At 34.8% G+C, this 17337-nt stretch overlaps 1 protein-coding gene and 1 pseudogene across 1 annotated transcript in view; one reads left to right on the forward strand and one right to left on the reverse strand.

The window, feature by feature from the left end:
* The window catches only part of BMP2K (BMP2 inducible kinase), a 130840-nt gene that overhangs the window by 42461 nt on the left and 71042 nt on the right, over positions 1-17337 (reverse strand). Inside the window, exons 7-9 of the mRNA XM_019466561.2 lie at positions 15144-15276; positions 2567-2670; positions 1001-1080 (exon numbers count right to left, since the gene is read on the reverse strand). Coding sequence (XP_019322106.2) covers positions 1001-1080; positions 2567-2670; positions 15144-15276 — 317 coding nt within the window. The remainder of the gene's footprint in view (positions 1-1000; positions 1081-2566; positions 2671-15143; positions 15277-17337) is intronic.
* LOC109277115 (26S proteasome regulatory subunit 4-like) lies at positions 10435-11662 on the forward strand (annotated as a pseudogene).

Consider the following 17337-nt stretch of genomic DNA (forward strand, 5'->3'; position numbering starts at 1 on the left):
CTACTCATCCCTCAAGGAAAAGTTAAGGCAAAAGGATTCTTTCTGTCCTTCTGTTTTCTCTGCTCCCAGCTTTCCCTTCCTCCACTCTTAGTTGCCTGGTATCTATCAGGTTGTAACTCTTTTCTTGTCTGTCTTCATTAGAATGTGAGCTCCTTGAGAATAAACACTGCTCCTTTTTCTTTGTGGTTTACAGTATCTATATCTAGCATATAACAACAGGTACATAATAAATATACTTTATGTATTTCAGTCAAATGAAATCTTTGCATGAGTAAAATACAGTACCAAAAAAGCTGTGACCAAGAAATGTCCCCAACTGCAATATTATACCTGTCTGATAATCTAAAATATAATCCTGTTTATTAAGTTTTAAACTCAAAGAAGCAAGAAAAAAAATCAATCATTAATTCAATCATTGATCAGATACACATCTTAACATACATAACACAAGTCAAACTTATCAGTACAGTGAATAACTATTAACGATAATTTAAAACTTCTTTACCAGTCTTACAAGTACTATAGCCGTTCATTATAAATTATACATAGTAATACATATTTTAAATATGTATTAGAATATATAAAATCGATTACAAATTTAGAATATTCTAAAACAGTTGCCCGTTTTTCTTTCCTTAAAAACAAATCATACCAGCTACAAACACAAAACATAAAATTTCATGAATTAGAGTTCCCATGTGATGAAATAATGATAACCCCCAAAATGATCCAATGTAACATCACTAGCTGCGTAACCACTTCTTAATTGCTAAGGGTGAGCAGTTCAAGTGAGATTGATGTCAAACTCCGTCCCTAAAGTAAGAAAACTTCTTTTGTACTTGTTATCTAAGCTCCTCATCACATGCAGTAAGGAACACACATTTTTTTTGTGTATAAGCGAAAATGATATTTAATCAATGACACTTGCTAGAATTAAACATCAGAACTATCCCCTTTTTTAAAAAAATGCCTTTTCAAATCTCGGCACAGCTTTGCCTACCTGGCTTTTATTTGGCTTTTCCTAGAAGCTGCTTCACTAGCAGTCATCGGTTCAGGAAGAGCTGAAGGAATAGAAGAATTCTTCGAAGAAAAAAATAAAACTTTTCATTTTGGTTTTCATTTCAATTGCAGAAAGTTTTATTTAAATGCTATAGATACACTCTTAAGCTTAAAAAGTACTGTCTGTGAAATACTTTCACCTCAGATACCTACAAAATATTCACATATATTTGCCAGATCTAATCTGCAAATACCACTTCATTCTACACAAATGTCACTTTCAATATTCATGTTCCACAGAATCCCTTGGAAAATAAACAGAACATCATCATATATCCACTTTACAAATAGGTAAATATTGGATAAAAAGAAGGATTATATTACATTTGTAAATCAATGACTATTTTCCAAATGACTTTGGAAAAGGCAGCAAACACCAAGCATATGAGTAAAGTGCTATTTCTATATACTGCAGATAATTTGCATGACACTGCTTGTAAAAAGTCTAGAAAACAAGAGCAGAAGACTTGTTTACGCTCTATAGAACGTTTGTCTTACAGTAGGCACCCAAATGCATATTTGCTGAATGAAAAACTAAAAATCCAGTTAAATGTCAAATGAATTTACTTTCATGACTATAATATTAGACCTGCCTGATTTTCAGCATCAACAGAGAATATATTACAGTGAGACTTAAAAACAAAAAAAAAATAGTATCAACTTCCTTATTTTTCTAGTGGGATGGACTAAGTTTTACATACCGAGACATCTATAAGAACAAGAGCCAGAATGATCTTTACAAAGTTGAGAATGGCTTAAAATTAGTGATGGGTTTAGACTTTTATTAAAAATTAGCAAAGACTTGCCACATACAGTTAATCTGACATAGTTAGGTATACTATGCAGACTGAATATAATTCAAAACCTCTAAATAGTATTTATTAGCTATTATCAACTCATCACCTTCCATGGACTTGGCACAGGGTTTTACATTTACTATTTGTGATCCTAATAATTATTACTTTGATGGAAAAAGAAATAGACATTAAGTAACTTCCCAAAATATACAAAATCAGTCACTGATAAAGACAGATCTGAACCCAAGTCTCTACATTTACAATACCTATGCTCTCTACACCAAAGGTAACCAAACTTATTTCAGTTTACCCAGTGCTTAGTGTCTCAGCAAGTTTTCATGACCCTCTCCAAATAAAGATCTAATAGTTCTGTTTATTTAAATGATAGGCCCAAACAACTTAATAATATTAATTTGTGCTGTGTCAAACAGATGTCACTGTGTGTCCCTCAAAAGGAAAAATATCCTGCTGTGCCCCAAGTCTGCAGTAGCTCCCTGGGGCACGTCAATACACAGTTTCTGGCAATTATGACTTTTTGTCAAAAATACTAATCACAAACACACTATCGGACCACTTGTCATGAAATAATTGTCACTTGTCATGAAATAATTTCACTTGTCATGAAATAATTCTGTAAGTATATGTATCTATATGTATATATCTATCTATATGGGATTTTAAATTCATATCCTACTTGAAAAACTACTTACATTGATGTTGGAGACTGGACAATCCTTTTTGGCAAATTTAAATGCAAAATAGGACACTTGAAATATGTCAGGTCTATGTTCTGGATCTGGTTCAAGCATGAACCCTGTAAGAACAGATTAAAATGTTAAGAAGTTTCACTGAACACACAGAAGCTATTTAGGGGCATGTTAAAAGAGTAAAAGGTATATACATATATTTTTTCCATTCTAAGATCAGTGATTCTAGTAAAGTTTGTTAATGTTATAGAAAATATAGAAATTGTTATTTTAGACATGAACAAATGTTAATATTCTTCTCACGAAGTGACACAAAACATGAGTTTTGTGAACTGAGGAATTATTCAAGAAAGTTCCAAAGCCCCAGTACAAGTCCTTATTGTCATTATTATCTAAAATACCTCTCCTAATTTTCAAAGGATCCTGAATCAAAGAGAAAAAATGTAAGTTGTGTGCATTCTAATCTATTTAACAAAAGTAGTTCAGGGTTGACAATATAGTTTTCCGAGAACATTCTTTCTTCCCATAGTGATGCTAACAATATTCACCACATTTCTTATTTCTGCATGCTATTCACATCATGTTCAGAAGTATGAGCAGAGTTTTAAGGCTCTATTATAAGCAGATTTCACACCAGCCTCACAGCACTGCTTGAAATACCTGACCTTTTGTCTAACCAAAACGATCTTTTTTTCTAACCAAATGACCACTTGACTATTTCTTGGGTGACTTTTTAATTCACAAGTTCGCAAGAAGGCTGACATTTATACTCGATTCTATAACTGAGAAATTCGTATTTTGTTAAAACACCTCCATGTTCTAACTCTGTTTCACTGATTAACTCTAAATTCTTATAATGTTCAAATCATTTTTAAATCTATTTGGAATCTATGTATAGCATCAATTAGATCTGAGGTTTGCTAATAAAATTATAAATAGAAAAATCTAACTATATAAATGACTAAACTAAAATTAGAAATCAAAATGAATTAAATCGTCCTTTCAAATTTAAGCAACATTTGAACAATGTGTAATACATATGCAACAGCATGATCAGCATGGGTTAAAAACACAGTTGTGTAGAAAATGACACTAACCACAAACTTAGAAATTGATTTAGGAAATTCTAAACCCTGTTTTAAAAATACTCTGCACATAACTTGATTTTATATGCTTAAAAAGGCTAACATATATCACTTATAAAATTGACTTTTTATTATTTTATCACCAGTGTTAGATGGAAATAACCAAAAATATTTACTATTAGTTTGTCTTTAACTTCATTCCAGAAAGGATTCGGGAAATCTACAGTTTATTTTATCCTCCAAAATTGTATTTGTTCTTGATACCAACAAACATTAAATATTTTAAAAGTATAATAGTACATGATATGAAAATAAATTTAAACACTTTTAACAATAAATGCTTATTCATATAATTTTTAAAAACCAAACAAATCACAAGAAACCTGCCAAATTCACAAACTTACTCTGTTTTTCTATTCTAACAATTAAGTTTATTTCACTTTTAAAATCTAATCTCAACTGTAGCAAATTATAATATTTATATTTATATAAATATATAATAGACCTGAAAAGGCATAAAAAACTATAAGATTTTTTAAATATATGAGAAAATTAGAACTAACAGAAAAGTAACAGCTGAGGGCCCCTCACCTCCCAAAAAAATCTAGGATAATGATGTCAGTAAAGAAACTGTATATGATTTTGTCCTATAAATGTAGGCCAAAAATTTAGCTCTCTACTTTATAGCTGTCAGAACAAATAGAGCAACATGATCCATTACAAGAATCACAGTATACTTAGTACGAAAACAAACCAGGTACTAAGAAAAAGCACTATTCCTGATATTGAAAGCAAAAAGTAAATTCTCCTTGGAGTCTTTATAAAAAAGGCTCACAGAGTGAACAATATCCTTAAGAAATCGCAGTGAGTGACAAAGGGCCATTCCTTCCATGATGATCAGTGACATAACACCTAACTGCATTTCAGCACAAGAAAATCTATGAAAGCAAAGAAAAGTATGACACAAGAATATACTTTTCTGGCCTGACTTAATCTAGGAAAATCTTTTCAAGTATCTAGAATAGAAAAGAATGATCCTTCAGGCAATCCTATATATAGTTTCTTTCTTAGTAATGAAAAGCAAGGGAAAATAAATTTGAGATTTCATGTTCTCTAACCAGTGTCTTTATAGGTAACTCTCCCAACTTAGGCACTGCACAACATCCCCTAATTATTAGGTAACCAAGCTGTGAGTAACCAAGCTGATATCATTTTATAAGCAAACAAAAGGACATCTAACACCTGGCTCATGTTTTCATGTAGGACTACATCTACTAAAGTCAGTTTAAGTTTGTGAACTGTACTGATCCCATTCATGGTACATAAAATCAGTTTAAACGGTCATGACTATCATTTATTTTAATAAAATAGAATATAAAATATTAGAGTGCATTAATATGGTAAGTATAAGCAATGTTTCATGAAACCTGTTTTTTGTGTGTGTGTGTTTGTGTGCGCGTGTGTGTATGTGTATGAGGTCATAACTAAAATGTAATTTTTACTATGGATCTCAGTTTGAAAACCACTGTACTAGTGACCTCTCTCTCTACTTTATAACTCATTCCTCTCCAAGAAAAAGACAGTGAGTTGTCTAATTGTTAGATAAGAAAAAAGAAATAAGCACCCACATTCATCAATCTCTGATACTCTTTCTTTCAGAACGATTCTCAGGACATGTTATATTCTCTCTGCAACCATGTTTTGTAAATGGCGTGCTTCTCGGGAGGAAGTCTATGGCTTTCCAGCATTGCCTATCACTAGGTGTAAGTAAATTTGGGGATTGAATACAGATTAACAGGTCCATTTGCCTTCAGATCTAAATTTCATTCTGCAATCTGCTTTATTAGTATTGATGTTGACACTTTTACCTGATGAGCTCCTGTGTCCTATCTCTGACTTGATTCTAATTCAAAGTATAAGAAGACTGAAATCCATAGGTAGAACATGGCTATATTTTTATCTCTGAACATTTTTATATTAGATATTATCAGCCATTTAAAAAGAAAAATATCAATAAGGCATCTTTAAGCATTTAATTTAAATAATATAATTTCCCAAACTGTCCAAGAGAATGGGTTGCAAAATGTACTCCTGGATTACTGAATGATATAATCTGGAGTAGAGAGGTATCAGCTCTAATCTAGCTAAACAATGAGGCATATCTACTAAGAATGACAACTTCAGTTTTTTAAGTAATTTATCCATTTTCTCTCACAATAATTAAACCTCAAGTGTAGTGTTTTAGTAACTCCTACTTCAAAGACAACAAAACCATATCATCTACAAATATATAATCCTGAAATGATTGATTAAGAAATATATGTGTCTAGTTCATCCAAAAGTTAATCAAGTGTTTGAGTTCAAAAAAAAAGGGGAGGGGGGCAGAGAAGTTAGAATACACCCTTGTTTACTCAATTTAAAGTGATCATGTGAATCCTCATGGAACATTCCCACTGACCTTGATTCTACTGAAAATATAAGATCAACTTTTAAAATATTAGCCACATGGAAATGAAAGGCTATTTCTCTGTTCCTCTTAATTGCATGACTCTATTGATACAAACACTACTAACACACCCTGAGAACACAAAATAGTCCGAGCATTGAAGGTAGTGTATGATCAAACCACCACAGTACTTCCAACTGGAGTATCAGACAAAAAACACTTGCCCAAGGCAGCTGAAATAGTTATGTTTATAACAAACTTTGTGCAGGGAGGTACAACATCTATGCATATTCCAACAAAAAGCACAACTGATGGAGCAGCAGTGGCTGCTGCTGTAGCACTAACCAAGTTAAAGTACGGTTTCACCAAAGACTCAACCCAAAAATTAAATAAAGTCATTCCCGTTCAAGTTATACAAAATGATAGATCCACACCTGGACCTAAGTAAAAGTTAAACCAGCCTCTCCAACAGCTCACCAAATTTAACAGGAAAATACTTTGGACAGAAGTCTCAAAAGAATTTATCTGCTTAAAATCTTGCTCAATTGTTTTCCTTTCATAAAGACACTTTTTCTCTCCCAAAGACTTCTATTTACTACGCTTATAGTAAAAAAGCTAAAAAGAGAAACACCCACTCTGATTGTACAACAAAAATACTCTAAGCATTAACTTGTTATTTTTATCTGTTAACCTATGGAGATTATCACAGAGCTTCCTCAACTTACATGGGGTTACATCCCAATAAACCCAATGTAAATTAAAAATACTGTAGGTCAAAAATGTAATACATTTAATTAATACATTTAATACACCTAACCTACTGAACATAACTTAGCCTAGCCAACCTTAGACATGCTCAGAACACTTACGTTAGCCTGCAGTTGGGCAAAATCAGCTAACACAAAGCCTATTTTGTAATAAAGTGTTGAATATCTCATGTAATTTATCAAATACTGTACTGAAAGGAAAAAACAAAATGAATGTATGGGCACAGAATGCTAGAAAGTGTCATCGTCACCCCCGTGGTCACGCGGCTGAGTGGAAGCTGCAGCTCAATGCTGCTGTCCAGCATCATGAGAGCAATGCAACACATCTCACTAGTTGGCAAAAGATGAAAATTCAAAAATCGAAGTATGGTTTCTACTGAAATGGTATCACACCCATTGTAAAATTCAAAAACCAGAAGCTGAATCATCATAAAACCAGGGACCAAGTGCATTAGAAACTTCTATGTTAGGAATATAGGTCCTACATAATTTATTCTATGGAGTGCTAAAATGAAACTAAATTTAACAGCCAATAACTGTGAACTGTGTTCAATCATAACTGAAACACTAAATGGCACTATAAATATACCAGGATAGTATATTTGGGATAGTCCTGGTAGCTGTCCCTAGAAGTCACTGATCAGAGCCCTCTTTCTATATCTGCCAGAGCAGTAACTCAGGGGCAATGACTGGAAATCTCCAAGAAACTCCTATCTTAATCTTTCATTTCTTTCCAAAGGTACATTAAAATGTCTGAGATTATTTTCAAAAATAATATAGAAGAGTGGGTAAGGCCATACATGAAAAAAAGATTGACTGTGAGTTCTTAATCACTGAAGTTGTATAACAAGTACATGATAATTCACTGAACTGTTCAGTCTTTATTTGTATATTTTTTATTTCCATAATAAACTTTAGGTGTATTAAAAACAAGCAAGAAAGTTACTGTTTCCCCACAGAAAATAGGTATTAAAATAAATTTATTTATTATTAAAATGATTGGAAGTAACAAGTCTTAGTATGGATGTGGAGAAAAGGAAAGCCTTGGACAATGTTAGCGTGCAAACTGGCGTAGACACTGTGGTAAAGAGTACTGGAGGTCCCTCCAAAAGTTAATATTAGAACTACCATATGACCCAGTGACTCCACTTCTGGATATTTATCCAAAGAAAACAAAAAGAGCTTAAAAAGGTATCTGCACCCCCATATTCAGTGCGGCATTATTCATAATAGCAAAGGCATAGAAGCAACCTAAGTTTCCACTGATGGGTCAATAAATATCACACACACACACACACACACACACACACACACACACACACAAGAATACTATTTGGCCATTAAAAAGGAAGGAAATCTTGCCATGTGAAACAACATGGATGGACCTGAGGGCATTATGCTAAGTGAAGCTAAGACATAGAAAAACAAATACCATATGATCTCACTTATATGTGGAATGTTAAAAAAAAAAAAATTAACTCATAACTATAGAGAACAGATTGGTGGTTGCCAGAGGTAGAGAGGGGAAGGGATGGACAAAATGAGGGAAGGTGGTCAAAAGGGACAAACTTCCAGTTACAAAATAAATAAGTTCTGGGGATTTACTGCACACAGCATGGTGACTATAGTTAATAATATTGCATTACATATTTGAAAGTTGCTAAAAGAATAGGTCTTAAAAGTTCTCGTCACCAGGTAGAAAATAACATGTAACTATGTGAGGTGATAAATGTTACCAAGACTTATTGTGGTGATCATTTCACAGTACATACATGTATCAAATCATTATATTACATATCCGGAACTAATGCAATACTATATATCAACTATATTTCAATTAAAAAAAAAAAAAAACAAATTTAAGTAGATAAGCTGAGAAAAGCTTAAGTTACAGAACTATAAAGCAACTGAGAAGACCTAAAAGTAAGAAAAACAAAGCTTTCCCTGCTGTTCATATAAATCACTACATCACTGAACAAAATAAGCAGTGAGAAACATAATCTTACTGGTTGGTTACATTTAACACTATATTCTTGAGTATTTAACTTATGGTAAGCCTTTGATACAGCCACCATTAATCTGTAAAACCAAGTTCTGCTTCATAGCATCCAAAGAAATCTCTGAAGGAAATGAACATCCTAATGCATTTCTGAAACTCATTACCCAGATGCCCTGCCCCTTACCCAGAAAATCAAAAACTGGGTTCGCTCAGGAAGAATTATAATAATGATATCAGTAGTAGTGGTAGTTATTGGAGTAGTAATAATGGTACTATTAAAAGCCATGTCTTACTGAATACTTACACATGCTTACACTTTTCATACTTTTCATAATTCATTTAATTTTCACAACTGTAAGAGGTAGATACATTTAATATGCTCATTTTATAAATTGGATTAAGATAAATGGAGGTGCCCAATGTTATGAATCAAATAAGTGACAGAGCAGATGTAGGCCCAGGCCCTTTGGCTCAAGGCCTTCTTAATGTCTACAATGTACTTCTTTAACCACCTTACAACACAGATGCTAAAAGAAAGGTAAGGCAGCCAGCCCTCTGTTCACTCATGGTAACTACTCAGTAATCCCATCAGTTATGCTTCCCTTTCTCCTCTAAATGCTCTTTAAGTTCTTTTCAACTCGTAGATCCATAATGAAAGTGCTTCTTCTCTCCTCCCTTCCAATTCACCTTTATTACTTGCCCATTGGAAAAGTTAACAAAAGCTAAGAAGAAAAACTCCTAATAATTGATTCTGCTACTTTTAAGATGAAAAGTCAGCAGGAAAGTAGGATGAAATTAATAGCTAAACTGAACTTTATGGACAGTAGGTAATAATAATTACCCTTGACCAGATTAGTGACAAAAGTATATGCAAATTCTTATGTAACCACAAACCATACACTTTTAACAAAGATTAGGCAGAGCTATTTCATTTTCTTTTTTTTTTTTTAAATGTATATTTAAGAGAGACGAAGTGCGAGCAGGGGAGGGTCAGGGAGAGAGGGAGACACAATCTGAAGCAGGCTCCAGCCTCTGAGCTGTCAGCACAGAGCCCGACACGGGGCTCAAGTTCATGAACCATGAGATCATGACCTGAGCCAAAGTCGGATGCTTAACCAACTAAGCCACCCAGGCGCCCCAGAGCTATTTCATTTTCAAAAACCCTGAGTCATATAAAATAGAGGCAAGCAGCATTAGTAAAACTGTTAATACTAAAAATATATATGGTTTTTAATGCTTTGTTTTATATTAATACGTGGGGACAACTACATTGTATGAATAACCAACTAGTAATAAAATGTTTCACTTTGAAAAACTATGAGCACAACTAGGCAATGCCCAGTTTTCTGAATGTACAATTTGAAAGCAATGTAAATCACTAATTATATTATCATAAAAGGAGATGGAGAAACCTAAATAGGACGGTAGGAAACAAGCAAGGTCACTTGTAAAAAAATTCAAAGAATAAAACTGCAAAGAACCTAAGTGTTTTCTAAAAAACATTGCATTGTAAATATGTTCTTGTTTAAAAAAAATCTCTACTATTTCCAGTAGCGGCAGTTCGAGCCGCCAAAGCAAAATGGAACAAAGTCAGAGTGGTGGTTATGGCCCTGGAGGTGGCGAGAAGGATGACAAGGTCAAGAAAAAGAAGTACGAACCTCCTGTACCAACCAGAGTGGGGGAAAAAGAAGAAGAAAACAAAGGGACCAGATGCTGCCAGCAAGCTGCCACTGGTGACACCTCACACTCAGCGCTGCTTAAAATTACTGAAGTTAAAGAGAATTAGACTATCTTCTCATGGAGGAAGAATTCATTAGAAATCAGGAACAAATGAAGCCTTTAGAAGAAAAGCAAGAGGAGGAAAGATCAAAGGTGGATGATCTGAGGGGGACCCCAATGTCGGTAGGAACGTTGGAAGAGATCATTGATGACAATCACGCCATCATGTCCACATCTGTGGGCTCAGAACACTACGTCAGCATTCTTTCCTTTGTAGACCAGGACCTGCTGGAGCCAGGCTGCTCAGTCCTGCTCAACCACAAGGTACGTGCCGTCATAGGGGTGCTCATGGATGACACGGATCCCTTGGTCACGGTGATGAAAGTAGAAAAGGCTCCCCAGGAAACCTATGCTGATATTGGGGGGTTGGACAACCAAATCTAGGAAATTAAGTAATCTGTGGAGCTTCCTCTCACTCATCCTGAATATTATGAAGAGATGGGTATAAAGCCCCCAAAAGGGGTCATTCTCTATGGACCACCTGGCACAAGTAAAACCTTATTAGCCACAGCAGTAGCAAACCAAACCTCAGCCACTTTCCTAAGAGTGGTTGGCTCTGAACTTATTCAGAAGTACATAGGTGATGGGCCCAAACTCGTTCAGGAGTTATTTTGAGTTGCAGAAGAACATGCGCCATCCATCATGTTTATTAATGAAATTGATGCCATTGGAACAAAAAGATATGATTCAAATTCCGGTGGTGAAAGAGAAATCCAACAAACAAGGTTGGAACTGTTGAACCAGCTGGATGGATTTGATTCAAGGGGTGACGTGAAAGTTATCATGGCCACAAACTGAATAGAAACTTTGGATCCAGCACTTATCAGACCAGGCCACATTGACAGGAAAATTGAGTTCCCCCTGCCTGATGAAAAGACTAAGAGGCACATCTTTCAGATCCACACAAGCAGGATGACGCTGGCCAATGATGTGACCCTACAGGACTTAATAATGGCTAAAGATGACCTCCTGGGGCCGACATCAAGGTGATCTGTACAGAAGCTGGTCTGATGGCCTTGAGAGAACGCAGAATGAAAGTAACAAATGAAGACTTCATAAAATCTAAAGAAAATGTTCTTTTTTTTTTTTAATTTTTTTTTTAACATTTATTTATTTTTGAGACAGAGAGAGACAGAGCATGAACGGGGGAGGGGCAGAGAGAGAGGGAGACACAGAATTGGAAGCAGGCTCCAGGCTCTGAGCCATCAGCCCAGAGCCCGACGCGGGGCTCGAACTCACGGACCGCGAGATCGTGACCTGAGCTGAACTCGGACGCTTAACCGACTGAGCCACCCAGGCGCCCCAAGAAAATGTTCTTTATAAAAAACAATAAAGCACCCCTGAAGGCCTCGACTTGTAAGCGACCACATCTGCCTCCAAGGAAATAGTTGGGAGCGTCCCGAATCCTCAGAGGGATGAGGCTGGGAAGCCGCCCAGAGAAACCCACGTTCCAGTTGATCTCTCTTAGCAAAACCTCCCGTGTCCTTTTTTGAGCACACTGTGTAGGGTGACCGCCAGGCTGCCTTCATGTGTTGGCCACATGCAGTGCTCTCCCCCCAATAAAGTGAGCTCCTCCTCAGTTCAAAAAAAAAAAAAAAAAAAAAATCTCTACTTTGTAAACCTTTTATTACATCAAGACAATATTTAAAAAGTAAAGCCCAGGAGGTAAAATAGCAACATTTACTTGAATGTTTTTATTTTATTCAAATTTTTTTCTGTCCAGCTCTCAGACAGAAGTTTAAAACATTAATACATGGTCAAATTTATATTAATGTTTATATTAACAGATAAAAACTAAAATCTATACATTTACTGACAAATAAAGGAAGCATATGATGTACAGTAAGGTGTCAATGAACTAGAGCCCAATTAGATCCTAAAATTATCAAAAGTGTTTAGGTTTTCCTCCTTTCCATTACCCACAAACACATACTTATACACACATACACAGAAACGGGAAAAAACAACCCAACTCAAGAAAATAAGATCTTACTACCAGAAGCAAGCTAAATCACAAATCAGTGTATATACTCTCCAGTCTCTCATACAACAATGTCCAATGAGAATATTCAGAGTTTCCAAGACACTGCAAGATCCCCAACAAAACCCTCAGTTGTGATTAAAACATTATACTTAGCAACAAGACAGTCACAATTACAACGATTTGCAAGGACCTCAATAAGGTTAAACTTCAATTAGCCAGAACACACAACAGCCAAAGTAAATTAAATTCCTCAATCTGTTCTTTGAGCATTCCAATCAAGAGTTCTTTCATGCTTTTAATGCCCTAATTTTTGGACAATGAAGGAGGAAAGCTACTGAACAGATGGGTTAGGAGTCTGTTTATTCAAATATACTCCAAAGGTAGATTTGCTTTTTAAAAAATCACATTCTATCAAATGGCAGGCTAAAAATAACTGGGATAATAGGAAAAATAGAGCTGGGTCAGACCCCTGAGAAACTATACAACTTTGTCAACCAGGGCACTGACAAAAACATTAACTGGTACCTGGGAAGGTAACTCAGACTGCCCAGGCAGGTAGTTTAATTTGGCTGGAAGCTGCCACAAGGATATAAAAACACATCAAAACAAGGCTGGGAGTACTCAACCAATAAAGATAAAAATGGAACTCTAAGCCAGCAAGGGTGCTATTCAGGGGGCCACCCATTAATAGGGAGCAGCACTAAACAGAATTAGATCTCTCTGTGAAGAAAACCCCAGGTACAAACACTCATATTTAATGTTCTCCAATTAGAGCTAAAAGTCTTCATACTGGCAGTACAGCAGCAAAGCTTAGGGCTATTTCCTTTCCCCTATAAACTGTAACAGCTCCTCCCCCACCCCATTACTCTGGTTCCCTTTGCCTAGGAAGAACATTCCACATGAAGCAATGTAATTTTGTGTTCAACTGACATAATTCTCCAATTTCCAACACGTTTCAGCAAATCTGCATAAATACAAAGATTATTCTTTAAATAAGTATGCAAAAGCAAGGCTAGATATCCCTTTATGATCCATTTTCTTTTGACCATTTTTCTATTGGCACACTGGCCCTTTTCTTTTGGATTTACATAAGGCTTATAAATTATAAAAGTTAGCCATCTGCCAAATGTGTAACAAATATTTTTTTTCCCAATTTGTCATTTAATTTTATGCTGGGGTTCATGGGTTGGGGTGGGGAGGGGAGACTTTTAATGGTTTAAACTCATATGTTAATGGATTCATTTTTTCTAGTTCCTGAGATTTAATGCCTTGCTTATAGACTACCCACTACAGTGTTATAAATAAATTCAAGACTATTTTATTCAAGTACATTTATGTTTTGTGTTTTTTACATTCAGATCTTTGATTTATTTCAATTTTTAGCATAACATTTGATGTAGATTTTCAGGTTGGTGGTTTTGTCCACAAATGTCTAATAATTTTTTTGTATTTCCACCTATTTTTTTGCACCGAGTTCAACAGCAACTTTATATTATAAAACATCAGATATATTTAGATTGGCCCTCTTTTCTGTTGCATTGATCAGTGTGGCTGGAGGCTATGACAGGAGATGCAAAAACAGAGTAGAAATGCTAGAAACATCTTAATTAAAACAGTGTGGAGAGGTGTTGTTTAAATAACGCAGCTTCCTAATATTTTAATTTTAATACCTGATGGTACTCCTCCCCAACCCAATCATCTTTTTCAGAAATTTTACCAAGTACAAAAACAAAAAATTATAGTATCCATCCAAAAGGAAGAAAAGAACTCTTAAAGGAAGCTAGAAGGAAAATGGAGATATTTCTTTTGGAGTCAGGGGCCTACAGGACTACCCCTTTCTGATACTACTTTAGGTTGTTTTCCAATAAACAATTCATTATCAATAAAGAATAAATATTTAAAAGAGTGGCAGGGGCACCTGGGTGGCCAGTCGGGTAAGTGTCCAACTCCTGACTTTGGCCTCATCTCACAGTTCTGCAGTTCGAGCCCTGCGTCAGGCTCTATCCTGAGAGTGCAGATGGAGCCTGCTTGGGTTTCTGTCTCCTTCTCTCCCTCTCTGCCCCTCCGCTCCTTGCTGTCTATCTCTCCCTCAAAATAAATAAAAATTTTTATTTTTTAAAAAGTAAAAAGGGTGGCCAAATAAGCTACAATATAAGACTGGTAATACTTTAATCCCAAGAAGCAACAGGTCTGAATGTTTAGATTTCAAAGTACAAAGACTAAGTAATTAAATGTTTTGCTGTAAGTTTTTCTAGAAATTCCAGCTTCCTTAATTACATAATCTCTATGTTCTACAAAAGCTTATCTAGGGGGCTTAAAAATATCAATGTACTAATCAGTAATTAAGCTGTTTTCATTCCTATGAAAGTCTTACAAACATTTTTAATGTTTTTCTTTATTATAGTTTCACAAAACTATAACACATGAAATCAAAATGCTAAGTTTTGGTAAAGAGATGTAAATAGCCCACCCTAAGTAGAGTACCTTACAATTTTTTCATAAATTCTTCCAAGTACTTACTTATTAAGCAATGTATGTTATGGGAGTAACGAGAATTGTCTGGGACGGTGAAGCTGCCATCACAGATAGCAACCTGACTCTCACCAAAAGGAAGAGTGAAGAAACAAAGTTTATACAGTAAACATCCCAGGGCCTGTAAAACAAACAAGTATGAATATTGTCAGATGAAGTAATCAATCACAAGACAAAAACACAGCCCCAAACCAAAAATGAAGTATGTTATTAAACAAACAAAAGCCTAATGTTTCTAATACTGGATCAATCCTTTCACAAATTAAACCAATTAATGGTGTAATTAAACCCATTACTGTGCTTAATTTTTTAAAAAATATTTAACTGTATCATTTCCATATTTTTCTCTCACATCTGTGATTAGTTGGCTGGATTAATGTTATCATGGAACTCTAGATCATGAATGATATAACTAAAATTAGAAGCAGCAGGTTCCTCTTGGGAGAAAAATTATAGTTTTCTTTCACTAGGAAAAAAAAATATATTTACCACATAACTAGCATATAAATAATGAAGTCAACACAAGGCTTCTTCTAGCAACATTTTTTTAATTCAATATAAAACATGTTATAAAATCCTGGGATTCAAAGTATGAGTTAGCCAGCACAGTTAATTTTATCAAACATCAATACATTTTTATTTGACTATTCACTAAACACGTGACATTATTTCATATCAAAAAATTAGTTCTCTACCTTTACATATAACCCTATAATTTTTATCCTAAATATACTAATCATATTTCTACTTTGCTAATCTATATTAAAAATCACAAAGGGCTCTGTCTGCTTCACTTGCATGGCTTCATAGTGCAGCACCAATAAATCTACTTGCACCAATAAATCTGACAATGAAGACAAAACACCCTAAAACGCAAATTATATTCTGAAGAGTAGCATAGGAAATTCCCAGCTAAGCTGCTAACAGCTCAAACCTGAGAAGCAGTAATAAAACGTGATTTTCAGCTCAAGAAATCACTATGCTCTTATAAGAAGTGTCACATACAAGCCTTAAGAGTGTAAAAGTTATTTCTGGGGTGCCTGTGTGATTCAGTAGGTTAAGTGTCTGACTCTTGATTTTGACTCAGGTCATGATCTCACAGTTTGTGAGTTCGAGCCCCACATCGGGCTCTGCACTGTTTGTGCACAGCCCGCTTAGGATTCTCTCTCCCTCTCTGCCTCTCCTCTCATTCTCTCTCTCTCAAAATAAACTTTAAAAAAAAGTGTAAATGTTATTTCTAATTCTAAACAGACTGTAATAAAATTATCCAATAGTCAGTATACAATTATATCAGCAATACTATTTGGCCTTATATCACCTCTCTTTTGTTAGATTTTCTCCACACATCAACTTATTAGCACACTCAACTAACAAACACACTACTTTTATAACTACCATGAAGATCACAATATGCAGAAGCACCTTTGTAAGTCTGACAATATTTACAAAACATTATTTTCAACACAGTCTTCCAACAAAGTTTAAAAGCTCTATAAATTTTAATTCTAGAAGAGTAATTCTAGTAAGTTCAAAAACATTACTGTGACTAATGAAACGGTAAAGATTCTGAATGGAAATAACCAGTTCAATGTCACTTAAAAATATTTATACTGCTTTTTTCTGTAAGGCAGATGTTTTCAGCATTTATATGTAGCAAATTGAGCTTAAGGCTTCCCTAACAGCACTAAAAAATACTATTAATGGTGTAATATCTGCATTAAATTACACCTTTCTACTGCCCAGATGACAGTCTACACACAAGAGATCTGCATTTTATCCAGTTTTATCTTGTCAATCAAACTTTTAATAATGTGTCTTCTGTTAGAGTAAATGTTGTGGGAATTTCCAGATAACTATTTTAGATAGCAATGCCAGTATCCTTAAAAAATATAAATCGAAAACATAAAATACTCTGCTTCACACAGCGTGAACACAACAAGGTGTCCTAGTTTTTTCACATCAAAGGCATTTCCCTCTATCCATCTGATACAGTCAGAATTGTTCAAGAAACGGGAGGGTAAAAATGACCTGATTTTGAAGGCTTCGAATACCATCAGCTTCAATTTTCCTCATTAAAAGATAACATGAAGCATCTCTCACTGAATTTCCTAATGCTTATAAAATCAGCATCCCAGTTCTCAGGATAAAAATAACCTACAATGGAAACTTCCAAGCAAAAAAA

This window comes from Panthera pardus, unplaced genomic scaffold (genome assembly GCF_024362965.1).
Source record: "Panthera pardus isolate Hobbes unplaced genomic scaffold, ASM2436296v1 HiC_scaffold_13, whole genome shotgun sequence".
Taxonomy (NCBI): Eukaryota; Metazoa; Chordata; class Mammalia; order Carnivora; family Felidae; genus Panthera; species Panthera pardus.